This window comes from Alternaria hordeiaustralica, assembly GCF_023758085.1.
Source record: "Alternaria hordeiaustralica strain BMP 2776 chromosome Unknown scaffold_2, whole genome shotgun sequence".
Lineage (NCBI taxonomy): Eukaryota > Fungi > Ascomycota > Dothideomycetes > Pleosporales > Pleosporaceae > Alternaria > Alternaria hordeiaustralica.
The window spans coordinates 1,574,161-1,600,057 of record NW_026056774.1 but is presented as its reverse complement, the minus strand read 5'-3'; the positions used below and the strand labels follow the sequence as shown (position 1 = coordinate 1,600,057).

The 25,897-nt window shown below is 53.1% G+C and overlaps 10 protein-coding genes across 10 annotated transcripts; 6 read left to right on the top strand and 4 right to left on the bottom strand.

Annotated features, from left to right (window-relative positions):
- Positions 1-1,184, bottom strand: J4E84_001995 (uncharacterized protein; the record flags this gene model as incomplete). The annotated part of the gene is made up of 3 exons (XM_049384624.1): positions 1-963; positions 1,017-1,127; positions 1,176-1,184. The coding sequence occupies 3 exons, from the start codon at positions 1,182-1,184 to the stop codon at positions 1-3; spliced, it is 1,083 nt and encodes a 360-aa protein (XP_049247980.1).
- An 891-nt stretch (positions 1,185-2,075) lies between these two features.
- Positions 2,076-4,255, top strand: J4E84_001994 (uncharacterized protein; the record flags this gene model as incomplete). The annotated part of the gene is made up of 3 exons (XM_049384623.1): positions 2,076-2,125; positions 2,181-2,734; positions 2,895-4,255. 3 exons carry the CDS (start codon positions 2,076-2,078, stop codon positions 4,253-4,255), a joined length of 1,965 nt encoding a protein of 654 aa, XP_049247979.1.
- Positions 4,256-4,438: 183 nt separating this feature from the next.
- Positions 4,439-6,850, bottom strand: J4E84_001993 (uncharacterized protein; the record flags this gene model as incomplete). Its single annotated transcript, XM_049384622.1, has 1 exon — positions 4,439-6,850. The coding sequence occupies one exon, from the start codon at positions 6,848-6,850 to the stop codon at positions 4,439-4,441; it is 2,412 nt and encodes an 803-aa protein (XP_049247978.1).
- A 444-nt stretch (positions 6,851-7,294) lies between these two features.
- Positions 7,295-8,040, top strand: J4E84_001992 (uncharacterized protein; the record flags this gene model as incomplete). Its single annotated transcript, XM_049384621.1, has 2 exons — positions 7,295-7,549; positions 7,606-8,040. The coding sequence occupies 2 exons, from the start codon at positions 7,295-7,297 to the stop codon at positions 8,038-8,040; spliced, it is 690 nt and encodes a 229-aa protein (XP_049247977.1).
- A 512-nt stretch (positions 8,041-8,552) lies between these two features.
- On the bottom strand, positions 8,553-9,668 carry J4E84_001991 (uncharacterized protein; the record flags this gene model as incomplete). Its single annotated transcript, XM_049384620.1, has 3 exons — positions 8,553-8,937; positions 8,998-9,563; positions 9,621-9,668. The coding sequence occupies 3 exons, from the start codon at positions 9,666-9,668 to the stop codon at positions 8,553-8,555; spliced, it is 999 nt and encodes a 332-aa protein (XP_049247976.1).
- A 1,351-nt stretch (positions 9,669-11,019) lies between these two features.
- On the top strand, positions 11,020-11,857 carry J4E84_001990 (uncharacterized protein; the record flags this gene model as incomplete). The annotated part of the gene is made up of 2 exons (XM_049384619.1): positions 11,020-11,154; positions 11,204-11,857. 2 exons carry the CDS (start codon positions 11,020-11,022, stop codon positions 11,855-11,857), a joined length of 789 nt encoding a protein of 262 aa, XP_049247975.1.
- A 288-nt stretch (positions 11,858-12,145) lies between these two features.
- J4E84_001989 (uncharacterized protein) lies at positions 12,146-13,510 on the top strand (the record flags this gene model as incomplete). Its single annotated transcript, XM_049384618.1, has 4 exons — positions 12,146-12,149; positions 12,560-13,047; positions 13,196-13,363; positions 13,415-13,510. The coding sequence occupies 4 exons, from the start codon at positions 12,146-12,148 to the stop codon at positions 13,508-13,510; spliced, it is 756 nt and encodes a 251-aa protein (XP_049247974.1).
- A 1,946-nt stretch (positions 13,511-15,456) lies between these two features.
- J4E84_001988 (uncharacterized protein) lies at positions 15,457-16,550 on the bottom strand (the record flags this gene model as incomplete). The annotated part of the gene is made up of 4 exons (XM_049384617.1): positions 15,457-16,131; positions 16,185-16,286; positions 16,339-16,346; positions 16,400-16,550. The coding sequence occupies 4 exons, from the start codon at positions 16,548-16,550 to the stop codon at positions 15,457-15,459; spliced, it is 936 nt and encodes a 311-aa protein (XP_049247973.1).
- Positions 16,551-17,163: 613 nt separating this feature from the next.
- Positions 17,164-18,531, top strand: J4E84_001987 (uncharacterized protein; the record flags this gene model as incomplete). The annotated part of the gene is made up of 1 exon (XM_049384616.1): positions 17,164-18,531. One exon carries the CDS (start codon positions 17,164-17,166, stop codon positions 18,529-18,531), a length of 1,368 nt encoding a protein of 455 aa, XP_049247972.1.
- Positions 18,532-24,221: 5,690 nt separating this feature from the next.
- J4E84_001986 (uncharacterized protein) lies at positions 24,222-25,668 on the top strand (the record flags this gene model as incomplete). Its single annotated transcript, XM_049384615.1, has 3 exons — positions 24,222-24,255; positions 24,309-25,156; positions 25,207-25,668. 3 exons carry the CDS (start codon positions 24,222-24,224, stop codon positions 25,666-25,668), a joined length of 1,344 nt encoding a protein of 447 aa, XP_049247971.1.
- Between the last annotated feature and the right edge of the window lie 229 nt (positions 25,669-25,897).

Genomic DNA, 25,897 nt, shown 5'->3' with positions numbered 1-25,897 from the left:
TCATAGGTTCAGCCTACGCTCGAGATCGTTCCATCGTCCCCGCCGCAGCGGGTCCAGACGCTTCAGCTCGTCTAGCCACGACCTCATATCCTTCGTTGTAAACGACCCGGTCCCAGCATCTACCTCCAAATAAGCCTCTGCAAGCCCGAGCAGCGCTTCGTATATCCACTTGCAATCCGCCTCGTCCTCCAATATGTCCCTGATGTACTCCATCTCGTGCTCGTAGTACTTTTGCCGCTCGCCGTTGCTCAGGTCCTGGACGACAAGCGCATCCGGCGGACACGACGGTGACAATATGGAGAGGAGGTATTGGTGATAGAACCATATGGACTGGTCGAAGGGGTCGGTGTTTATGGCTTCGCAAATCAGGGCTAGTTCTGAGTCGAGAAATACACGGCGCGCCTCAGCGTCTGCGTTGCGCTCGCGGAGGATCTTGGGGATAAGCTGGCTACGGTTGTGCCAAGCGGAGAAGTTGGAGAGATTGGTCTTGATCATCTTGGTCGTGTACTCGAATTCAGATTCGGAGAGGCTCTTCTGTGCTGGTCCTGATGCGGGAACATCCTCGGATGTGGTCAGACGCTCAATCTGCGACACCACAAATCGTCTGTAGCCCCAAGCATGGAAGTTGCGACTGTCTGCGTGCAGCATCTTGTTTATGAGTTGTAATTCTCCTGACCAGAGCTTACGTGCTGCATCCGCGCCCATCAGCGCTTCGCCTTCGCGCAACAGCCAGTTTCTGTGATTCCATATCCAATAGCATTTGGGGAACTTTCGTAATAGCGCAAATGTGAGCTGCAGGTCGCCCTGCAAGAGTTCGTCTGGTGATTGTTCGGGGGTGTCTGCGGTCACCAGAGCCATCAAGACGCGTCTTCGGTGATTCCATATCGTGTAGTATTCGGGATTCTCGTTCAAGAGTTTCGTGACAAGGCCCAGAACTTCGATCGTATATTGCTTTTCGGCAACCTGCAAAGCGAGTGTCAGTAGAGTCCAATGGAAGCTTTCTCTGATTGCGTTACCTTTGTGTTCACCAGATCAGCCAAATCTTTGTAGTCTGTAATCTGTTGTAGCTCCTTCTGCCGCGCTTCTTCTGAGCGGACGACTGGGCCAGACCCGCGTGATATACCGTGCTGGACACGTCAGCAAGGACCCGTGGAGCAATCAGGAAGTCAACTTACGCTTGCCATATGTTTCTGTGCTGTCTCAGAGGCTTCAGCGTTGCTTCCTCGAACTGCAGCCTCGGCGGAATGTTGCCCCACTACACGCGTGGAGCCCCTGCCCCTCCGTCATCCCTCGCGGAAGGTTGCCGTCACCACTAGCCGCATCTGCCAGCCCTATATCTGCTCCGAACATCCTAAGCAACCTTCAGCAGCCATTGCTATTACTAACCCAGCAGCAATACCACCGGGACATCAGGCAGCACCCGGTCTCCGGCCTCCTAGCTCCTCTCCTTCAGACAGCTTCACATGCGCTGAAGCTCACAGCTCAGTCTTCCAGTCCACTCATCTTGACACAAGCTGTTCCAACATGAGCGACACTGGCGACGAAGCATCTCCGTCTCGGTCCGGCTATCTCACACCGCCGCTGTCTCCTACGAAGACTGTCAGTACCGAAGGCTGGGCATCACCTCGGACGCCTCGGTCCCCGCGCAAAAGCCGCAGCTGCCTCTTCTTCAGGGATATCGACAGCGACTTTACTAGTCATTGCCCAACTCCATTGTCTTCTCCTAGGAAGTCCAAGTTCAAATTTCTCTCTCGTCTTGAAGCGCTGTCAACTCCAGACCTGAGTCCGACTAATCTCGTAATTGTGCCGATACCTTGCGACCTCAACCCGTTTCGAGATGGATCCTCATCCAGCAAGCGAAGACGCAGCAATCGCAGTTCCTCAGACAGCATAGTTGAAAGTGCAAGCCGCGCAGCATCTCCCTCATTGATTACAACAGATACAGTCACTACATTCGAAAGGCCTAATCTACCGCACTTACACTCCATTGACATCTCCGCTGACGACAGTTCTCCGCCTACCAAGCTTCGCCGTCTTCCCTTGCGCTACGCCAGCTCCCCTCTCAGATCCAGTCAATGGCTAGCACGAGGTGGCTTACTAGCATCACCTCGTCAGACCCAAACAAGTACGCCAGATCGTTTTATCGCTTGCCGCCGACCACCCACTATTACACGAGAAAGCTTCGAGCTCAACAGCCCTGCGGAGCGTCGGAACAAGGAACAGAACACCAACCGCGGTACACGTACAGGTGCAGATGCTTTCAGCCGTCGACTGCGCAGGAGTGGCCGTATGAATGAGGAACTACGCGGCCTCAGGGAGGCACACTCTGTAGTTTCAGGCCGGGCAAATGCAAACAGAAGAAACGTCAACTTCAGACAAACCCCTCTACCTCTGGGTACTCGCCAGATCAGCGCTGGCGCTGTCTGGAATGTTGGTGGGCCTTCTGCTGTGAGTGACACGGTAATAGCAGTCTCCACTGGCAGAGGTAGAATGCTTGGAAGTGGAACGAACGCGCCGTTGTACAAATCTGCTTTCCTGAACCGAGCAGACCCCGATGCCGAACTTGAAGCCTACGAAAGACGTCTCGCACTAGCGCTCGACATCGACCCGACTGATCGCATCCTGCAACACTCATCTTCTCCAGTGTCTGCGAGCTCACCGCATAGTGTTCCTGCATCGCAAGCAAAACATGTCTGGCGAGACGGGGCTTGGATCAGGGACGGAGTCGTTTCGAGTCTGTCTTCATTTGCTACGGACTCCAAATGTGATGTCGCTGCTAATCTGAGATCAAAGATCCCCGCCAAACACCACCAAAGCGAAGACCGGTGCCGATCTTGCCTTTTCGATATGTTCTTCTGCTTACCGATACTTCTCAATACTGACTCCGCTCACAGTTCTCGATGCCCCTAACCTCCGCGACGACTACTACTGTACCCTACTCGCATATTCCTACACCTCCAAGTGTCTGGCTGTCGGCCTAGGGAACTTTGTTCATCTTTGGTCTGAGAGAAATGGTGTCAATACGCCAGACTCCCTGAACGCCGTGCCGCCAAACGGTCCCGCAGACGTTCAGCACGTCACCTCCTTAGACTTTTCCTCTACAGCAGGGGGTCAAGCGATCCTTGCCGTGGGACGCGCAGATGGCCGCATCTTGCTATGGAGCCCACTGGATGCTGAGCCACGCTTCGATGCAACACAACCCAAGCCCGTATCGTGTGTATCCTGGAGACCGACTGTTGTGCAGCGCCCTTCTCTCCGAGACAGAGCAATGACCGTATCGACGGAGGAGTTGCTCATTGGGGACGAAGTCGGTCACATCTACTTTTACAGTGTGGAGTGGCCGTCAGAGACACACAGTGAACTATTCGGTTGGACTGGCGCCATGACCCTGCTGGCTCGACTTTCAATCCACAGTCAACAGATCTGTGGCCTAGCATGGTCATCCGACGGTGAGCTCTTCGCGAGTGGAGGAAACGACAACAACTGCAATCTGTTCGAAACGAAGAAAGTGCTCCGATCGAACCCCGCAAGCGAAAACACAGCAGCCATCTTAGACGTGCGCGAAGGCCCACGTGGCGAGTCTATCTACACCGTAACCAACCGTAGCAACAACGCTGTCCTACATCTCGCGCAATCAGCCGCAAAACACACCTGGACACTCAATGCCGCCGTCAAAGCCATGGCCTTTTGCCCCTGGCAGCGCGGACTTCTAGCCGTCGGCGGCGGCTCGAACGACCGCTGCATCCACTTCTACCACACCCGCTCCGGCACCTGTCTTGCGACCATCGACTGCGCAGCTCAAATCACTAGCCTCATCTGGTCCCAGACGCGCCGCGAGATCGCAGCAACTTTCGGCTTCGCGCAGCCCGAGCACCCCTACCGCGTCGCCGTCTTCGCCTGGCCCAGTTGCGAACAAGTCGTTGCCGTCCCGTGGTACGACGAAAATCGCGCGTTGTGTGCAGTCGCTTACCCAGGCGGTCCCACGAGCGGTCCGCAGACAGACGACGATCGTGATGGTGGGAGGGCGAGGGGTGAAGACGGGGTGTGGTCGCGAAGAGGTGTTGAGGAAGGTTGCATTGTTGTGGCCGCGAGTGATATGGCGATTCGGTTCCACGAGATATGGAGTGATCGACGGGGTAGTATGGGCGCGGGCGGCTTGCTGGGTGGTGGCTCGATGGGCTTGTTAGGTGGGAGTGATATCCTTGAGGGACCTTATGCTGGGGGTATCGAAAGGCAGGGCACGATTATCAGGTAGGTAAGGTAAGGTAAGTCTTCAGGGAATGGATGGGGATATAGGTTGAGATGAGCAGACTTGTTCCTAGTCTGGGAATCAAAAGTTTTGGTTCTGAATTACAATCGAGGTCTGCTCCAGTCTGTTACCATTGACCAGTCTTCGCAGATAGCACAAGCTGCAACCTTGACTCTTCTTTTCATTCCGTCATCTCGAATTCCACGACCTCGGCTTACGGTATAAAGCTTTCATCCGCTTTGCCTTCATTTTCGCCGTCTTAACGGGGTAAACGCTAATCTTCGGTCCTACATCTCTAGGAGCCCTCTTCCCCGGCTCTCTCTCCGCTAAAGCATCAAATTCCGGGTCCTTACTAAACATCGAAGTGTCCCCTTTTTCGCGGTTGCTCGGGATTTCGTCCAAGGCTTCTCTCCTTATCCTTCTCTCTTCCTCCTCCTCTTCTTCTTGGCTCCTCTCCCATCCCTCCATGTCATCTCTCACCATCTCTCTCTCCCTCTTCTCCATCCTCTCCTTCTTTTCTTGGGCGTTCCTCTTCCATATCTCCATGTCTTCTCTAGACGCCCTTTTCTGCTCTTCGTCTTGTTTTTTCCTCATCCATTCCTCCATGTCTTCTTTCACCGATCTCTCCGTCTTCTGCTGCTCACCGCCATCACCTCTGTCTTCCTCTTCTTGGCTACTCATCCATTTCTCCATGTCATCTCTCACCGATCTCTCCGTCTTCTGCTGTCCACCGCCATCACCTTGGAGCGCCATCTTCCTTTCCACACTCTCCCCTATATGTTCATCCATATCATCGGTATCCGTCCTCTCCGTTCTCCCCCAACCCTCCACCCTCTTTCTTGCCTTCTCCGTGACGCGGGCGGAGATTGCCCTTTCCACATGCTCCCATCTCAACTTCCCGCCCGCTGTAACCTTCTGTGCACGAGTTCTACTTTTCTGAACTATAGATTTCTTCGCCTTCTCGCTAGCCTTCTCGGCTGAACGCCTTTGGATCAGGGAGTTGATTTGTATGTCACGGTGTGCCCTGAGGACAGCTTCGAGAAGGTTGGAGTTCTGTTCCGTGGTGTCCATGATCTTTTCATCGTGCAGCAGTCCGGTGAGTTCGGAGTGTAGACCTTGGATGGCGAGTGTGAGAGCGTCTTCTTCTTTGGGTATTTCCCGCAGATCGCGACGCTTCCTGTGCGGGTCGGGGAGGGGTCTGTAAACTAGGATTGGGACCTCGGGCTCCTCTTTCTGCTCGTTTTCTTCAATCTGCTCTAGAGTCGGTTGTTGGCTTATGATTTGGTCCATGTCCGATTCTTGTTGCTTTGCACGTGCGACGTCTTCTTCGAAGAGGTGGGATGAATCTTTACCGCGGTTCTCCAGAACGAAAGCTAACCCGAGAGAGTGTCGGCCGTTACTACCATAGGTGGTATTGGTTTCAGTAGTGTCTTCCCTAGGTTCCGTCTCCCCGAATTTGTCGACCCAGAATATATTCCCTTCGAGCAGCCTCTTTGCGGTTCTATATACCGTACCACTGGCGGGGATGAGCTTGTTCCTCGGATCCATTGTGGCGTTGACCTGCAGTCGACCACTTGCGTGACCTATGGTGATGGCGCCCTCCATTAAAGGCTCCGGAGCAAGCATCTGTTCGACAACTGTTCCGGGGATGCGCGCCGCGACGGCTGTCGTCAGTGCAGCAGTCAAAGGAATGGCTCGATGAGGCTGTGTATCTGAGAGAAAACGTACGACAATGTCCATCTGTGATGCCTTGAGAGTCTTCCCTGAGAGGACGGGGTGCGCAGATGATTGTGATACGATGCCGATCTTGGGAACGGTACGAGGGACGTCATCCTCTGTAGATGCAATACCCATGACAACGGCAGCGGCTTTGCGAATGCTTTCGAGCAAAGCAAGCTTTTCCTGAAAATTGTTGAAGTCGTCGGGTAGGATGGTACCATCCACTCCGACATCGTCTGCTCGGACGAAGATCGCTGGGTTCGCGCCATCTATGCACGATACTCTGTAGCCCCCGATGTTGTCCACTCTCCTGCCAGTAGGTAGCACTCTGCCAGTTTTGCTGCCGTATGGACGTTTGAAATCCAATCTGATCTTTGAGCCTTTTCCGGTAACGCCGTCAATGCTGTAGTCACCCGCGACGGCAGCTTGTCCTCCAATGACTTCGAAGGTAGAGTCGAGCAGTTTCCCAGTGTTGGTATTCCGTATCTTCACTGTGACCACTCCGTCTCCCTGGGCGTATGTTCTTGATGGGAGAAGACCGGCGTTATAAGCATAAGGGCCAATTGCACTGCTCATGTTTCCACAGTTGCCTGCGACGTCGACTTCATTGTCTTCAATGCCCAAGCCGACGAATGTGTAATCAATGTCCAACTTTGGCTCATGTCCGGCCAATCCTGCCTCTTCCAGAGCCTCTGCAGCCTGTACAGCCTGCGCACTTTTACGAGCTGCATCAATACCACCAAAGCCTGTTCGAAATCGAGTGGCTCTCTCGGGCAAAGCCACTCTCCTCCCGTAGGGTTCTACGAGACATATCTTACTGAGACTCGATATGCCCGCACCCATCCCGTCAAGTTGCCGCCCATAGGGATCACCACTCCCCATTATCTGGCGGAATATGGTCGGCCATCTTGCGCGCTCTTTAGGCAAGGCTTGCGGCTGTAGGATTACGCCTCGTGATGTACCCCCGCGGTAATAGGCCGCCTCAATGGGTTTCTGGACTGTCGCAGATGGCGGAACGACGTCATGTCGCGAGACAAACGAGCGTATACGCAAGGAGAAGACTGGCGAAGGACGCATCACGCATCATGGCATTGACTTGTCGAGATGCATGTCAAAGGCGTATGCGATCGCCGGATGGCAAATTGTTCGGAAAGGGTCCGCCTCGGAACGGAAAGAATTGGACCCTGATGGAAGCACAGGCATTCGTCACTCACAGCTCCGAATTTTTCTCGAACGTCTTCATCATCATCGCATCCACCTGAGCTACACTATCGCCTTCGCATAAACCGTGCATCCTCTGCTTCATTCCACATTTCATACCACACAATGTTGCAAAGAACCATCCTCCGCGCCTCAAGACAGCAGGCTGCCCGCTCAATACGGCCTTTTGCGCCACTACGTCAACAATCACCCATCACACGAGCAGTCGCGACGCCCGCTATCCGGTGGTATTCAGATGCTGCACCAGCAAAGGAGGGCGAGGCTGCCGAGAAGAAGGAGGATGCGCCCGCAGAGAACAATGAGGCAACACAATTGAAGGAGCAGCTAGAGAAGAAGGACAAGGAAATCGTCGACTTGAAGGTATGCTTCAACGCTGCCCAGATGCATAACAGCAGCAGACTAACATGCCTCCGCAGGACAAGTACCTCCGCTCAGTCGCCGACTTCCGCAACCTCCAAGAGCGCACCCAGCGCGAAATCAAGGCCGCTAAAGACTTCGCCATCCAGCGCTTCGCCCGCGACCTCGTAGAATCCGTCGACAACCTCGACCGCGCCCTTGGCACCGTGCCAGAAGAGAAGCTCAAGGGGGATAACACCGACCTCATTGCCCTACACGACGGCATCAAGATGACCGACACCATCCTCATCAACACGCTGAAGAAGCACGGTCTGGAGCGATTCGACCCCAGCGAGGCGGCCGAGAAGTTCGACCCCAACATCCACGAGGCGGTCTTCCAAGCGCCGCAGCCGGACAAGGAGGACGGAACTTGCTTCCACACACAGCAGAAGGGCTTCAAGCTCAACGGCCGGACACTGCGACCGGCCAAGGTTGGCGTTGTAAAGAACGCTTAAACCCGACATCATTAGAAGCAATATGAGCTTCATTCTACGCGAACCAGGACCTCTGTCGCTGTCGCCACGATCTTCTTCGCATGTGTATGACTACTTCGGTTCGGCTCCATTGTAAGGTTGGCTGCTTTGATCTGGCACGGTACATTGGGGGCATGGCGTTTTCGTGTCAATTCACGAGGTACATTTGTGTACACATATTCCCCTCTCAGACGCATCTTGGAAAAGTTGAAGCAAGCATGATGACGAAATGGCTTTGCGTATATTGTAATATTAGATATGACGAACCATGAGCAAAAGAAGGCAGCTCTTTGAGCTAGCAGAGATACCAATGCCATTCGCATCAACTCATGTTCGATAGCGATTCGCAAAGTGTCCTTATTTTCGTGATAGATGCCAATATGTGAAGAAGGACTGCGTCTCTTTTGAGCAGTTTTGCAGTCTGTTGATGCCCACACCTTTTAGAACGCCAGGCCCATGCAATGTTGTACACCCAAACACGCCACTCTCTTCGTCTACCAATTGGACTGCCCGTAAGGCGTTGCTCCATATGGCGTAGTTCCTCCTTGTGCCGCACCGCCCCACGAGCTCGCTCCTCCGTATCCGCCTCCCCCAACAGGAGTATATCCGCCCGCATCACCGTATCCAGCACCGTTCAGTGTTGGGCTCTGCGCGCCGCCAAAGTCCTCGGGGCCTCCGACGCCGCCAGATAATTCTTTGATGATCTCGGCGAGTTTGCGTTGCAGGATGGCGATGCCTTGTGTAACGATTTCATCGGGTTCGAGACCGCCGACTGTTTCGACGTCGTAGAAGAAGCGTGATGGGGCAGCGTCGAAATTGAAGGGTTCGTCGGGGTTGGGAGGTCCGCCGTCGAGGTTTATGCGCGCTTCGTCCTTGGGCCTGGATATCTGTTAGAGACGTGCTGTTACACAATGTTCGGATGGTTTAGACGAAACATACCACTCCTTGTCCGCATCCTCCTCGTGCCAGTAGTCCAAGTGATGCAACTTATTCGCCGGATCGTACTCGAAGCCGATGGCTGCACTAGGTGCCCATTTTGCGTGTTCCTTTGCGATACCCTTCTTCGCGATGCACTTCATGTTGATCGCCTGGCCTCTCCTCAACTTGACGATGCAACTACCCGTCTCTTCTGAATCAGTGATGACCGGCTTCCCCAACTCTTCATTTGGTGCCCGAGACTCAATCACCAGATCCCGCGCGTACACCTTCATGATCTCGCTGCCTGTGCATTTTGCGTTGAGGGTAAGAACGACGGCGCAGTTGTCGCAGTAGCCTTCGCAGTCGCAGTCGCGCGAGTACAGCAGCTCTTCTACGCCTTTGGAGCACAGAGGAATAAGGCCGAGACGGTGGCAGACGAACTCGTCGGCGAGGACGGATGTGTTGTCGAACACTTCTACGACGTCGATGGCTAGGGTTGGAATCTCGGCGAGCATCACACGGCGGAGCGAGTTTGCGGTTTCGAGATTGAAGTTCTGGACGATGAAGTTGGCGCGCTGGCTGTCGGCCTACGCATAGCTGGGTTAGCTCGACGTGTCCTGGGGCAGACGGAGCGGGCGGTGTACCTGGAGGAAGCGCACGTTGATTGCGCCGCCATCTGGGTCGTAGTCCATCGCGTCGTCGTTTCAGGGAGGAGAGGGCTGTGTGCTTGCGAGGCTCGTGATGGAGCCGAGGTACTAGGGCGACTGGATTCGGAGGTGGAGAGAGACGTGTTGGCGTGTGTGGGGTGTGCTGGCTAGGGTCGTCGTCCTGATGGAGATTCTTTGAGGTGAGTCTGGGAGCGAAGCAGCCTAGCGTCCAGGTGTGGCGCATGCATCTACGCCACATCTAGAACCAGCCACACCATTGACAGTGGCATCGTCATACGGGTCAGCAGCTGGCGAGATTACGCCGAGTGTAGAATTGCATGCAGGGTCATATAGACCAAGATTAATGGTTGGATGACGTCTGAGTTCTATGCTTAAGAGTTACTAGGGAAACCGTAGATTTCGCAAAGGCGGAGTCGTCATAGCATCACCTGCAGCTACCGTCTCGTGCGTTGCTTGTACACACCAAACAGGAGACATGTACAACGGTTGTGCGCATCAAGACTTGTGGATGCGCCCGGCGTACGCGGAGCTCGAGACAGTCACGAGACAAGCATGGCCTTTGATCAGCCTTGCAGTTGAACGCATGAGACATTTTCCATGGGCCAAGCCTGACTTGAGCATCACAACAAAACCCAAACATGAAGGGTACTATTGGCCGACAAAGAACCTCAAGCGCAAAGCGCCTATGGCTGTGTTGCGACATGAGCCGACCGAGTTGAACAGTTGTCCTTGCCGTATCGCATGCCTATGGCAGACGGACAATAAACGAGTCTGCCGCCGAGTGATGACCTATTACATGCCCAGTCGGACGAGATAAGGCCTTGATGGTATTGCATGCATGCTGTGTAGTCCTAACATGGATAAGCCGGACACTAACAGTGGACTCGGTGCTTGAACAGTCAGTAAAGGATGTTCTGTGGAACCAGCGAGACACTGGTAGATGTTTCTTTCGTGGACATGAGGCTGAGTGGCAGGCGACTATGCATCAGCGAGGCTGAGGCTTCTCCTTTTCTCTGCGTCTCGTGCTATCGTCAGTTGAATCCATCATTGACGCGTCCGCCGAGGTCCGGAGACCTCCAGCAGCACAGTGCGTTGGGGAGCAATAGGGCGGGGCAGTGCAATGGTGCCCAGGAAATGGCGCGAAAGAAGCAGAGACATGGGACATGGACGCGGGAAATGGCATGGCCGGAGTCTGGCCTTGGCGGATTGAGGCGGAGCAACCGTCGCTGCTTGCGTGCGGGCGCTGCAACGACCAACCGCTGAAGGCGAACTTTGATATAAGACACACGCTGTCGGTCTCTTGCCCTCCAACTCACCACAGCAACTCAACCAACAGACCACAGTATATCTTTGCGCAACATAAATGATCGCAAACATGCAGGCTACTCTACCTCCATCACCAATGCGCTCCCGCGCGTCATCGGGAAGCAAGTCGCCACTTTCTCTCGACCTCTCAGACCTCCCACCGCTCGTCGAGCCATCACCTCCTTCAAACACACTCATCATAACCGTGAGTATTCCTCACTTTAAAATTAAGAGCACAAACTAACAGCGTTCAGAATCTTCTCGCACCCGAGATCTTCTCACTATCAACCCTCACCGAGATCCGCGAAACCGTAGACAAATATGCGAAAGTACACACATGGGCGCCGCTCAAGTCTTTCCGTCGCATCGTAGTATCCTTCTTCGACGTCGACTCTGCGATCCAGGTCCGACAAGCCCTTGATGGCGAACAGCTCATGGGCTACCGCATCCGCGTATACTTCGGCGTAAACACACCCATGAACCCCTCAGACCAGCACCTCGCCCTCCCAAAGTCCGACCGACTATTCTTCATCTCGCCGCCGCCCTCTCCACCTATGGGCTGGGAAATGAAGGAAGAGGATGCGCCAAACAAGATTGTACACCCAGAAGACCTTGCGGCTGCGCTGGCACGGTTACATGCAAACCACGAGGCGACTTCGCCTACGACCGACCACGGCGGCCCATCCATCACAAGAAGGCGAACTGGCAGCACCACTGTTGTCTACCACCCCGAAGACCACGGTGACTCACCCAACCTTCCAGCCATATCCGTCGAAGACACAACAGAGACACCTGAGCCGTTGACACCCATCGATGCGATGGAGGGCGTCGAGGGCCCGATCGCATCGCAGAAGGCGCAGGGCATAGCAGTGAGCACATCAAGGCCACCGGTCGAGCTCATGCACTAGACGGTCGTGCAGATTTCACCGTGTTTCTTTCCTTCTGTTTTCAAAAAGCATCATCTGCTCAAATGACATTGCGAATGCATGGTTCCGGCGTTGGTGGTTCACCTCTTGGGATGGCTCGATTTCGAGTTAGGAATGATAGCATGTGTATTAAGTTCAGTGGGGATACCTTTGGTAGGACTCTGGTTGCAATGGGTCTAATGGGTATGGCATAGTATGATATCCCGTTCGAATAGCGCAAATACGTTAAAGCACAACTTTACTTCGCCTGCTCCAGTCTATCTCGTGAACATGTGTATGCTGTGTCAATTATGATTGCGAAGCCAGAGCCCGCCCGGGATTGCGACGCCAGAACTCTGGCAATGCAATGCAAGTGTTGATTAAGTACTCTATGTCTCTGCCTCTTCGCTATGAACTGCTTGTGTGCCGCGCAGAGTTCAGCATGAGACTTCGTACTGCAAATTCCAACCTCTCATAACGAGAGATCCTGACTTTAAAAGCACGAGGATGTGAAAACGACCACATCCGGTGGGGCGCATCATGTTGTTGGTCGCAGTTGCCCGCGGGCCGTACCTGAAAGTCGCGCTAGCACGTGATAATCTCCATTCCGATTAGCGCGCACTACGAAGCGAAGGCCCATTTCGATAATTCTAATTTCGCAGGCCACGACCCCGACAACACCACGACAATCTACTAACGTTGCAGCTTCCACACGCCGTCGAGACGCCGCAGTCAAGATGAAGCTCAACATCTCATACCCCAACAATGGCACCCAGAAGCTGATCGAGGTCGACGATGAGCGCAAGCTCCGCGTCTTCATGGAGCGCCGCATGGGTCAGGAAGTCCCCGCCGACAGCATCGGCGACGAGTTCAAGGGATACATCGTCAAGATCACCGGCGGTAACGACAAGCAAGGTTTCCCGATGAAGCAGGGTGTCATGCACCCAACCCGTGTCCGCCTCCTGCTCTCCGACGGCCACTCCTGCTACCGCCCTCGCCGCACTGGTGAGCGCAAGAGGAAGTCCGTCCGCGGATGCATCGTCGGCATGGACCTCTCCGTCCTTGCCCTCAGCATCGTCAAGAAGGGCGACGAGGACATTCCCGGCCTGACCGACATTGTCCACCCCAAGCGCCTCGGTCCCAAGCGCGCCACCAAGATCCGCCGCTTCTTCGGTCTCAGCAAGGAAGATGATGTGAGTTCTCTCATAGCTTCTTCGCCAATCCTGCTTCGCATAGCGGATTGAGTCTCGCTCATCCTGCTACAAGCAGCGCATTGAGTCTGAGCAACAAGAAGTGAGCTAGAAAGTTTGAAGGTTTGAGTACTAATCATTGCGTGTGTAGGTCCGCAAGTTCGTCATTCGCCGTGAAGTCGTCCCCAAGAAGGAGGGCGCAAAGCCCTACACCAAGGCCCCCAAGATCCAGCGTCTTGTTACTCCTCAGCGTCTCCAGCACAAGCGCCACAGGCTCGCACTCAAGCGCCGTCGCGCGGAGGCTTCCAAGGATGCTGCCGTACGTTTACACCATTCACTACAAGATGCACAGAGGCTAATGATACTGCAGAACGAGTACGCTCAGATCCTTTCCAAGCGCATCAACGACGCCAAGGCCGCACACGAGGAGGCCCGCAAGAGGAGGGCGTCTTCCATGAAGCACTAGAGCGTTATCATGAGTTCATGATTGGGTCGTGGAATGATTACATTGGCGTCGGCACGAAAATAACGGTGTGGGCTCCTGTATCTGAATGAAAACTTCGGGCATTCTAGGGAATAGGCGCTTCTCATACCACTGACTGCTTAAGGCAGTTGTCTCAATAAACAATTGCATCACTTCACGACCGCTCCACAATCTTCGTATCCGACATTTCCCTTGCTGATATATCTTATTACACTGCGCATCCTTTCGAACTTGTCTCACTGTCCATCTCGACCTTGCTGATCATAGCTTTTCCATCGTCATCGCTTCTTCCCATCGCGCCTACATCTTGCGATCACACAAGCTCAAGTTCTGCCAGGCCCATGTTTGCCTCAGCATCGCCCACCGGGTATCCTGAACACCATGTTTCCATACTCTTGTTGTTTTCCGTACTCCCTCTTCATATGATCAGCGCCACTATCTGATTCCCACGGATTTTATCCTCGTTGTACATCATATTGTCGCCGTTGGCACCTCACTCCCAATATCTAGCGCATGAGACTGGTCATCTGTATCCATTAAAGACGTCCAACTCCAGACAAACATTGAGTCCGGTGTCCGGCTCGCTTGCCAAACTTTGGCAAAGCAATCGCGATCCAACATGTATATATACTTAGCCTCTTTCACACGGCACTCCACCCTTCGCCAAAGCAATCTTCCCGATCTCAAGATACTGATGTCCAACCAATCGATGTACTCCGGCGTCAAGCCCAAAGAAGCTCGCATCTACATCATCGGTCCAAAACACTCGGGCATTGAAGAAATAGGCAAAGCCCTGCTTAAGTCAGACATAGAGTGTCTGAAGCGTAGTACTGATGTCAACGCTACCTGTCAACAGTTTCGAGCATCAGATGGCGAAGAAAGACTTAGCGCCCTCTGGAATGACACAGTATACAATGAAAAATTAGAGGACGGCAGGCTTCGGATTCCTGACGAAAATCTTGTTGTCATGGTTAAGAGCGATTTGAACAGCGCTATGGTAAGATGGGCGTTGAAGCATGGTGAGCCCAGCATAAATGATCAGAGGGATGACACTCGTGAGGAACAGACCAGTGGGTTCTTCCTCCAGAGCTTTACACGAAAGATACACAGCGCCATCAAGAATTTGCAGCCAGTCCAGGTCCAGATACAGAGGGCTAGAGAAGAGGCATGTGCGACGTATGACGAAGAAAAGAGGGAGGCTGAGAGGGTTTTCGCGAATATGAAGATACAGCCAGGCATCCGTTCGTTGGAAGTAGATGGAGATGAAAGGATGTTGGCTGTAAAGAAGATCTGTGATGAATGGAGGACAATGCAGAATGAGTATGGTGATGCTTGATTGTACTTCCGCCGGGGAGTGATTGGGGATAGAGAATGAGGTACTGGAGCAGATGGGCTTCACCATCTTCATCTTTGTACTAGTAATAGCAGTCCTACTATGTATACAACGTTGTGTTGTTTCCTGTGAAGCAGGCAGAGTGTTGCATCTTACTCAAATGCATCTTATATGCTTTATATGCCTGACAAAGGTTGTGTTACTGGTCCCTTCGCAACCCATGAATTCTTCAGACCCCCCAACGTCTATGCTGCACACTCCTGGTGGTTCTGGGTGAGCACAAAGCCCGTAGTGGCTAGCTGATAGATGGAGCTGACGTACGGTCAAGTCGGGTTCGGCGTGTCTAGATTGCTTGAAGGTATAACAGCTTATCAACAAGCATTGGTACTGGGATGTGTACTTTTTGATATGTTCTAAGGTATATGCACATCGGTCGTATGTATATACAAGCCGACCGACGCATCCAAGCCTAGTCTATAATGTTGCGCCGCGCAATGCTGTCAGCGCCAAACGCCCGCCCGTGTGGTATCATTCGCCTCGTCGCATACCCAATATTGCACAAAGCACATGCGCGTCTTTCTCATTCCCCCTTTGTCTATTCCAGCTTCTTCAATTGCCTGTAGACCTTCTTATGTTGCTCCAAAAACAAGAACGTGAGCACGGTGTGCGGGCCGACGCGAATGAAGCTCGGTACCCAGCCCTTGAACATCCAGCGGAATCCTTCTGCTCTCATAGTATCCGTGACTGTCTTCACTAGTCCCACACTCTCACTGGAGCTCATGACTTTAGTTTTGATGACATCTACCGGCGAGCATATCGTTGTAGCTACAAATCCAGCCAAGAAGGATGCTGAGAAATGTGTTGCGAGGTTGTCTTGCAGCGGCGTGTAGTTCAGCAGCACGCGCTTGAATCCGTCGTATGTTGCCAACTGTCCAACTGTCATGAGCACAGCTCTTGACGAGTTGGGCCAGACGCCTTTCCATAGACTTGCTACTCCTTCTTCCCGCGACATTCGTATTATCCCATCAATCGCGTTCTTGTATCCTCTCCGCTTTTCTTTCGGTAGTGCGGCATCGTGCTGCATCCGTACGTTCAAGATGTCTCCTGGGTTACCGGCAAATCCTCCGAGGAATCCTGATATGGAAGCCATGCCTACAAGCGTGAGGAACGAGGGTTTCGTGTCGGCGGTCGTCATGCGGTCTTTGAGGGCTTCGTAGACACCGAAGCGTGTCATGCTGTATGTCCCTTGGCGGAGCTGGGCTGCTGAAATCTATCGTCGCATTAGACGGGTCCAATTGGAATTGAATAGATAAGACGACTTACGCCCTTGTACAGTCCCAATGCGCCATCAGTCTTTATAACATGCTTGAACATTTGCATCATGTTCAACTTAACGCCAGATATCGTTTGTGTTTGTAACCGGACCTGATTTTATGAGTATACACAAATTGGCGCACGCGACAGTCGATAAAGCTACCTTGACTACTCAAACTATCAGCCACTACCCAGTGTTGCGCACAAAGCGGTACAAAGCTTACCAAGATCCAGAGGATGTGTAAAGAAAGTCGCAAAACAACTTGCGCTTCCACCAAACCAGAACGGATAGCGTATTGGCGTCTTCTTGAGAGGCTTCACATCTTCGCTCTTCCGTAGCTCAGGCACGCTCACGGGCTTCTTGACGTCCGCCATGTTGAAGGTGAAAGTCCGCGCAGCAACAGCATGTGTAGCTGGCAGGGACAGGGAAGCTGTAGCCTTAAAAGTAAGGACGCCTGCAAAGCTTCGGTGGTAGTTGAGGGACCGAGAATTCGGCACGCGGACGTCATCGGCAAAACGTGCTGCTTCCGGATTTAAGCTCGGAGCTGGCGGGCTGGGCTTGGCGGCGCGCGTGGTTTTGAGGTCGCGAAGGTAACGGCGAATCTCATCATCAAAGATGCGAATACCACTTTCTTCTACGGCGATTTGTCGTCAATTAGGTCGAAATGCCCTGTTGCGAGTACCACGGAGCTCAGTATCGCCCTGGCCGTGGCGGCAAGCGGTGAGATATAATTCTTCCGGTGAGTTTGCTGTCATGTGACGCGGCTCACAACTTTCCATATCGAAGTCACCGCTGTCCTTCGGTGTTGCGAGATTTGGAAGATGCAGATGATGAATACCCTTTCATTCAGCTATCTTTGTATTGGTGTTGAGCAGCAGTTTTGCGTATGAGCATAAAGAAGTTTTGAAGTATGGCATCTAAGTTCTCCTAGGCGCATTCCCGAAAGAAGTCAAAATAGAGGGACGAACGTATCAAACCGATGAATGGATGAACACACCCTCAACTATCCTCGACGCTATACCAAGACGCCTTCATCTGCAACCAGATCACCCTCTGACCATTACACGAAAACTTATCGAATCACGCTTTCCGGGTTACAAAACCCATAACGATCTTTTCCCTATCGTCACCACCGGCCAAAATTTCGATTCTCTCGGGTTTCCATTAGATCACATAGGTCGAAGCAGGACGGACACGTACTACATAAACAAGGAGACTGTACTACGGACACACACCTCAGCTCACCAAGCCGACACCTTCCGCAACAATGAAAGCGAGGGCTATCTCATCAGTGCCGACGTATACCGACGAGATGCTATCGATAGAAGCCATTATCCTGTTTTCCATCAGATGGAGGGAGCAAGAACTTGGGATCGTCAAATAGCAGAGAAAGAGGGCAAGACACTTGCGCAGGTCATCTGGGACGATGTGGAGAATATTCCCAAGCACGATGTTGCAGTCGAAGACCCAAACCCTCCGTTCCACGCCGAGCGTAACCCACTTCAAACAGGACACTCAGCAGAAGAAGCAGAAGCCATGGCTGCACACCTGAAACGAAGTCTTGAGGATATGGTGGTCACGATCTTTAATGCTGCAAAGAGTGCTGCAGATACTGCCACGTCAGACGAGCCACTAAAGGTACGCTGGGTGGAGGCCTACTTCCCCTTCACATCACCCTCTTGGGAACTGGAAGTCTTCTGGCAAGGTGACTGGCTCGAAGTGCTCGGCTGCGGCATCGTGTCACAACCCATCCTGAACAATGCCTCGGTTCCCGATCGTGTAGGGTGGGCTTTTGGCATAGGTCTCGAACGCATAGCCATGTTGCTCTACTCCATCCCGGACATACGTCTGTTTTGGTCAAAGGACTCTCGCTTCTTATCGCAGTTCAGCGAGCAGAAAGCCATTCGTCGATTCGAGCCTTTTAGCAAACACCCTGCATGTTTCAAGGACGTGAGTTTCTGGTTGAAGAGTAGCTCGAATGCCGCTGGTGGCGCCGCTGCTCTTCATCCGCCTGCAGGAGGCGCGACTCACAGTTCATCCACGACATCCCCCAACCCATCCTCTGCTCCTACAACTCCATCTGGCACGCCAATCCCACCAGCAGCCCCGGCGCCATCATCCTCCAGCTTCCACGAAAACGATGTGATGGAAATCGCACGAGAGGTCTGCGGTGATCTTGTTGAGGATGTGCGTCTAACGGATGAATTCGTGCATCCAAAGACTGGGCGCAAGAGCATGTGCTACCGCCTCAACTACCGCAGCTTGGAACGCACACTCACGAACAAGGAGACTAATGAGCTGCATGAGCGGATGAAAGGCATGCTTGTGGAGAGGCTGGGCGTTGAACTAAGGTAGCGTTGGCTGGCCATGTGGTAAGATAGGACGGCGAAATCCGTACGAGTTCGCCATGTCCTATCCAGAAAAGGAGGAAAGGAGTATAGTCTGGTGGCGGTGGTGGCGGTAAAACGGTACGGGAGTCAGGCCGCCACGCAAAAAGAACACATAGGAGATGTCATGAAAATAGCATAGCCAGGTGAAGAGACGGGATTCTGTGATCTCGATCGGAATGTGGGGAAAACCGTCAGAGTGACATTGAGGGTGTGATAAAGAACGGAACGGAGCGAACGGACGACTGCCGAATGCAGGTGTGGGTGTTTGTGTGTGTAAGAGAGGAAACTAATGTCGGCTATCGATCCCTTCAATCCTAACGGCGATGTCCACTGCATGATGTGGTTTCTGGGTGGCCAGACTGCCTGAACCTGCAGGACATCACACCCTCGAAACTCTAAACACGACGATATCTGCCGTACGGATTGCCTGACATGCAAAGTGGAGGAGTGGGCGGCGCTTGCATGCTTGCGTATCTCCTGGACGCCTCTTCGAAGCCGGCAACTCACGATGTACAATATGCTGTAACGATAGTCGTAGCTCTAAATCAAACGCAACTCTACCATACCACAGTCTCTATTATTACACACTCAAATCACTGGTACTCGGTACTTCTAGGTCCCAGACTCGGCACCTCCCTGCTGCACCTCCGTTTCTTGTCGACCGCAAGCCTCATGCACGGCACCCCGCAAAAATTCCGATTGAGGAAGGAGTAAAAAACAAGTAACACAAGGTACCGTGCAGGAAAATCCTGTTTCCACACGCGAGCAGTCTGAACGTCTTTGAACAGCACTAACGCCTGATGTTGACAATGCAGCAAGAAAAAAAGTTGGCATCACGTCAGCAAAATGCGCGTCTCAGGTTCTGTAATTGTTGGTCGCCCTATATGCGGCTGTGTTATAGTTTGCAGTTGGTGGTGGCCAAGTTCACCGGCGTGTCCTGCAGGTCGCAAGCTGGTGGGGCAAAGGACCCTGTTTTCACCTCAAACCAACACCAAATTTCGACGCGGGTATGCGCCGTTCAAACTTACACGCTCGAGACGCATGCGATAAGACGTGACTTGCAGTTCGCAGCGGCATCCCAAGTAGGCAAACCCAAAATCGTCACGGACCCTGCGCCTTGCTTGCTTACCTGGGAACGCGCTTGTTGTTAGGTTGGCTAAACTAGCCCATAGATCAAAGCACGACATTGCCTTTGGCGTCTAAGTTTGGCGCAGGTTTGGTGTAGGTTTAGCCTGGCTGGCGAGCGGAGGGTCCCCTAAACTCCGACGAGGCTAGAAGAGACGTCGAAGGAGGCTGCTAGCTGCCGTTCTTCCTAGGACTACCAGGAGGCACTTCCGTCGCAAAGAAAGATGGGTGTTGCGAATGTTGGCTAAGGATTTGGAAGCTTTTTCGGGGTTTTGCGCAGGGGCTGATGTGGCGTGGGCGGAAGTGCTGGTGCGATGCTGCTGTTACTTTTGCGCCTCAGGCTTCCATGCGTCTTCGAGAAGCTCTTGTTTTGGAAGCTTTGGACGAGTGAGCTCTGTTTGCTTGCTTTGTGGAAGGTAAGCCTTCTGGTGCTTTCTTTCTTTACATACTGTTATTACCTCCTACGCGTGTAATTCGTCGTGTTGATGTCAAATTCGAGGAATGTTGAAGTCTGTGTTGAGGCGCCTGGCTGATGTTCTCGAATTCATTGTTCTGTGCCACATGTATACATCGCCGTTATATCATAGCAGGGACTTCCTATGCCATCGTCGTACACATTAATAGCCGGTGCGAACAAGCAACTGCCGACCTCGCAGGTAGCGAAGGATCGCGTCTGCTGTGCGATGTAGCATTTCTCAACGGCTGTTGCAGCATGTTGACGATCATCTCATATGCATGGCAACTAGTCCCCGGGTACTCGTCCCGTAACAATCCCCCACAAACATCAAAATAGCCACACGCTATGGGTTGAGCACGATGGGAAGAAGTTGTTCTTGGAGAAGATCGAGATTGAATTCAGATCGACGATTGTTGAGTAACGGCGAGTGGGTGGCTTTTGCTTTTCGGTCTCAGGAGTTTGGTGTCTGGGCAACGGCCAGCTGCAAGGGTGTAAACTCTCGTAACGTTTGAGTATCAAAGTAAGAGCTGGGGAATTGTTCTCGCCGTACACGAAAGCTGTACTACCTTGATGCCTGCTGTGCTACCATATGACAGTACAATATGTTGCAACAAAGATAACGTTAATGAAGCGGATGAGGTTTGAAACGAGGTGACGGTGAGTCGTATTTAGCCAGCTTGTGTGTGATAGAGGTCCCATTTGAGCCGCATCAATTCGGCACGTTGTGGCGGTGGTTAAGTGTATGATTTGAGTGGGGCCATGAGAGCATTGAAGTCATTTCCTTATCGAAGCGGCATTGGAACACGGACGTGTTGTGCTTGACGTTGCGCCATATCCGCAATGCTCAATAGAGATATCGGAGATGATGTTGGTAGTGATACGCAATAGCAGTGCGCTACTAAGAACAGATCATAACGGTTCGTGGTATGCTCTGAATCTGCACCTAATAGCTTAGTACGGTACATAACCCGGCGGGATTGACCATCATATAACTGCGAAAACGATACCTGCGTTCGGCGCAAGATAACAAGGCTATGGCGAGCAGTTCCCTTGAATTGTTTGAACGGAAGAAGGCCCTGTGCGTTTCCCTTCTTGGTGATCAGGCGAAGTGTGCCGACTCCCGCGCCTTGGATAATGGAGTGGCGCTTTTTTTCTCGAACCGATCGGAACCGGCACATAGCAATCAGAACGAACACACGCATTTTCGACGTGATGTCATGATATATGGGGAACGGCCTATTTCTCACATGTGCAGCGGGTTGATTCCTTCGACGCCCGATCGACTGGTGCTGTAGCAGCTGTACGCGAGATGATCTACTCGTAGGTAACGGACCAATATTGACTGCACGATGAGCACCGTTCGCTGCCTGCGAACCAACCGAACGTGATGATATGCAGCCTGCGCTCAGAACAGTCAGTCAAGAGCCAGGGTGCGATGGAGCCAAGACGTCCCCTTTCGGGGAAGATGGGCCAGGCGAAAGTATGAACAGCAAGACGAACCGCACACCAAAGTGCTTTTGATAAGGAACAGGCAAGACGGTAACCGCATGTGGTGCAAATCGGACGATATTGACTCTGCGAAAAAAGTTGGTGGCTCTCGTGCAGCAATCCCTTGCTGAGACTGGCCCGTTCACTGCGTCGCTTGGCGTGAAGTCGGAAAGCACTTGCATGCAGTCGGTGCGCGAAGGCCGAAATTCAGTAGCGCAACGTACCCAGCTATAGTTATATGCATATTGACGTGACGAGGCATCACCTTTGGAGAGAGCACCGTCACTATCATTCCTATAGGCAGATAGGGAAGAAGATGAGCGCACATGTCTTTCGCATAATGTTTCGTGGGGGTCGACGCTCGGCTGTGGTGTGTGATAACTAGCCACCGCACGGATACCAGAGTGAAACGGCGTAGTAGGCTCGGGAGAAAGAGGCAGATGCGGCACTGCACGTGTTGTGTTGAAGCTTTTGTGGTCCGCAGCGGACGGGAATCGCAGACAAAGTGCAAAGCGGGTCTTTCAGATTCGCTTTCGTGCTCGCATCAATGTCGGCGTGAAAGGACGCAAGTCACGGTGCTGCTCGCGTAGGCGTATGAAGAAGGAAGAACTAGGCATGGGCACTAGTATGGCGCAAAGTTAAAAGATGGAGAGACAGTGTCAGGGACCCACGGCAGCTTGGACCAGGAATCTACCTGATCCCACGCAACCGTCGAGCGGAACCGGCAAGTGACAAACCACAGACCGAATTAGTACCAGACGTACGCTAGACGTGACTCTCTTCCATGAATCCTTCACCGAACGATGTTTTTGGACGTTCTCCGTGGGCAATTAAGCGACGGATTGCGGCCCCCGCCTATAGCTGCTGTGTGGGAGATTGGGACTCGATTTGTCGAAGAGTCGCTGAGATGACAGTACAAGTGATGTGAGGGGTCACTGACTGGAGATCATCGTCGTCGTCTCGAGTGTTGGCTAAGAGGGTGCCCAAACATGGGCTTCGGTGGAATATGCCGTCTCGCTCACGGTATTTGGCCGTCGTGGAGTGGAGCGGAAGCCCTTGCCAGGGCGGCGTTGAAGGGTCGCACCAACGCGTGCAATAAGCTTTGAGCGTCATCGTCTAGAAAAGCTCGTAGTTTTGACGAGTCGAGCGGGTGCAGCTGTGCCGTGATGACCCTGTTTCCGGCCCAGGGATGCCACGAGGCCGCTTCCGCAGCCAATGGCGCCCCCCTGCTAGTTCTAAACGTTCGCTTGCATCTGCCCTGTTCCTGAGGCGCTCCTGCCTCCCTCTCCCCGAACTCACTGACACCAACGTCTTCGCCGCGTGCCGGCCAGAGGCGCGCCGCTGCACAACCTCATCTGAACTGCGACCGAGTCCAATGCACTGCGCCAGCACGGTGCACATGTTTTCTTCTCAACAACATGCACATCACTGGTGCTCCGTACCTCGCCACCAGGGCCATTATTCAGTCGCCAGCGACCGTTTAGCTGCGTCGCCCTGTTCGCAGCTGGTGGGCCGGCTTTCCTACCGCTTTGGTGCAGACCACCGGCATTGATAAACCGCCTGGCATATGAGCAGCCGGTCCGCGAGGCGACGATAGATGATGATAGTCGATTAACTGCATCAGGTCCGTTTTCGCTGGCGCTAGACATGTTCACCTGATGCTTCAGTCGCGCGCTGCTACTCGCCTCCACACTATGCTGCAGATCAACATGTTGCAGCCAAAAGGCACCGTCCGTCGCAACCATGCGCTGTGCTCGATGCTAAGGGTGGTGCCGCGCTGTCCATCGTGCAGATCACCCTAGGCATTAATTGCGTGATGATATAGCCTACCCCACGAATCGCCAGACATGCGAGGTTAGGCTCGCGTTTCACCCAACTCCCGCCAATCCCACCTGGGACGCGCCGCCGACAGCCTAGACACTTTTGCTGTTATTGGTACTTCGCGTCTTGCAGGGGCCCTCCTCGTTGCTGCAGGTATCAACACTAGTGCTTGTGAGCCACACTTAACCCGCTGCAGTGTCTTTTTTACCACATACATGCAGGGAAAGCCTTCATGTTTGACGTGCCCGCCTCCCGAGTCTCACCAACCTTGTACTTCAGACAGTGAGCCACGGCAACCTCAAACGTCCGTCATGGCACACATTGCCAATTGCATGCGCTCGGATTCCGAAAAGTCTCCCGTTTATATAACTCTAGAAACGTCCTCCAGGATGGTAAGCCACTCTGCTCCACTCCACATTGCAATGAACTACCATTTGCCCCGACGTTCACGCTCACTCAGAGACATTCAGGCTACTCGAGACTCCCAATCGCCCACCATCTCTTCCCACTCTAAGAGCCCCTCGCTGGCAACTCTCCAACAGCCAAGCACCTCCAGATACCAACTTTGGCCATCTGCCAAAAGCCCTGTCGGACTGCCAAAGCACCCAGAATCTTCTGACAAGCTGGCTGCCCTTTCAGCTGGTCGTTCTGCCACTTCCCTCAGTGACACTGCCGTATTGCCTGAGAGCAGTCTACCCTTCTGGCAGCGTACTGGATCCTTGTCAAGAAGGAGGAAAGTCAGTGTACCTGAGCTTGGAAACACCATGACTACCGTTCAGGAAATGTCTATCGACTCTCGTAAGTGTGAACTGACATCTCTTCGTCCGAGCCATGGCTGATAATCTGTCCAGCAACTATCCCAGGGAGACCACCTCTTCGCAAGCTTTCTTACGAGGCTTTCGGTCACGAGCGATCGTGCAGTGCTCCCGGCTCTAACTGGAGGACGGGACCCTTCGGCGATGCAATGATGGCCTGTGTGACTGGTCCTTCCCCTGGCCCATCTCAGCACACCAACGGCCCTATGTCCTCTGATCTGCCCAATGCCTCTGGAAGACCATTGTCACCAATCCTCAGCCCCGGTGCCACACCTAGACCTTATCTCAAGGTTCAGACCGCCAACATCGACGAAGAATCCGACCTGCGCCCACAAGTACCTCCTAAATCGCCAGCCGTTGAACGCAAAACGTCTCCAGCCCCACTCATCCTGAACTCTAAAGCAAGCCGGCCACAGCTGACTACGCCTGCATCAATGAACTCAGGCGGTAACACACCACTGAGTGCGATGGACCTCCGGCGATCGCCCAATGGCAGCATTCCTCTACCTACCCCACCCTCAACCTTTACCAATCCTTTCTATGCATCATCACCCGCCTCGAACCGAGGCTCACCGCGTACTGAGAGGAGAGATCCTATTTCATCGCAAAGTTCTACCCATAACCGAAACATGTCTGAATCGTCCATCATGGAAAGAGGTCGACCTAAGCGACGCAACAGCAAGAGAGATCGCAGCCGCACCATGTCAGAGGCCAACGGCTCTGAGCCTACTCCTGACGCATGGAAATTGCCTGAAGGCATGCGTGTGCCAGAAGCTGCCAGACGTATGAGCGACGCCGACAAGAAGCTACTCCACAAGCAGGCCTATGACCAGGCTGGCAACTTCGAGGTGCTGAACAAACGTGACGTAGCATCACTATCAAGGGTAAGCTATTCACATCACCATCCACATAACCAATGCTGACGTCGCTATAGGAACTCAGAGCACTCGACGAGCGCTGCGACTACCTTCGAAAGACCTACAAATCACTACGTGCCGGCCGCCAAAAGCTACATGGCCGTATGATTGCTTATCTGAGGCGCGGAGAAACTGTCATCTTCTCACGCGAATCACTTCTCAAACAGGAAGAGGCACTGGCGGAACTGGACATCTCGATCGACGAGTTCATTCTGAAACTAGAGCAAGCCGAAAATCGGCGCTTGCGACTTCGGCAAAAGCTACTCGAGCACGTCGCGGCTGCTATTGTGCTCAACCCTAGCGCGCGGGATCAGGTAGCCGAAACTACTCCACCTCGAAGCCCTGTAAAGATCGACAGCCCATCTCGACATGAACGAAAAGAGACCGAGTCTATCAAGATATACGCCGACGGACACGTTTTAAATCTCTTCTCCGACATTGAGAAGGCCATCGGCAAGATGTGCGAGCAATCTTGCTGAGCGCCTCACGACATTCATTTCTTCTATCTTTCCATCATCGATACCCTCTTCCTTGCCTTGACGGCGTACCATTAATTTCGACCCCCGGACTTCTCACGACTTCCTTATCTGTACCATAACGGCCCAAGCATACTTTGCTCTTACCATTACTCGTTCTTTTATTCCAGGGTGGCCCCTTGACATTTGTCTATACAAAAGAACGCTCATACCATCGACATTCTGCTTTATT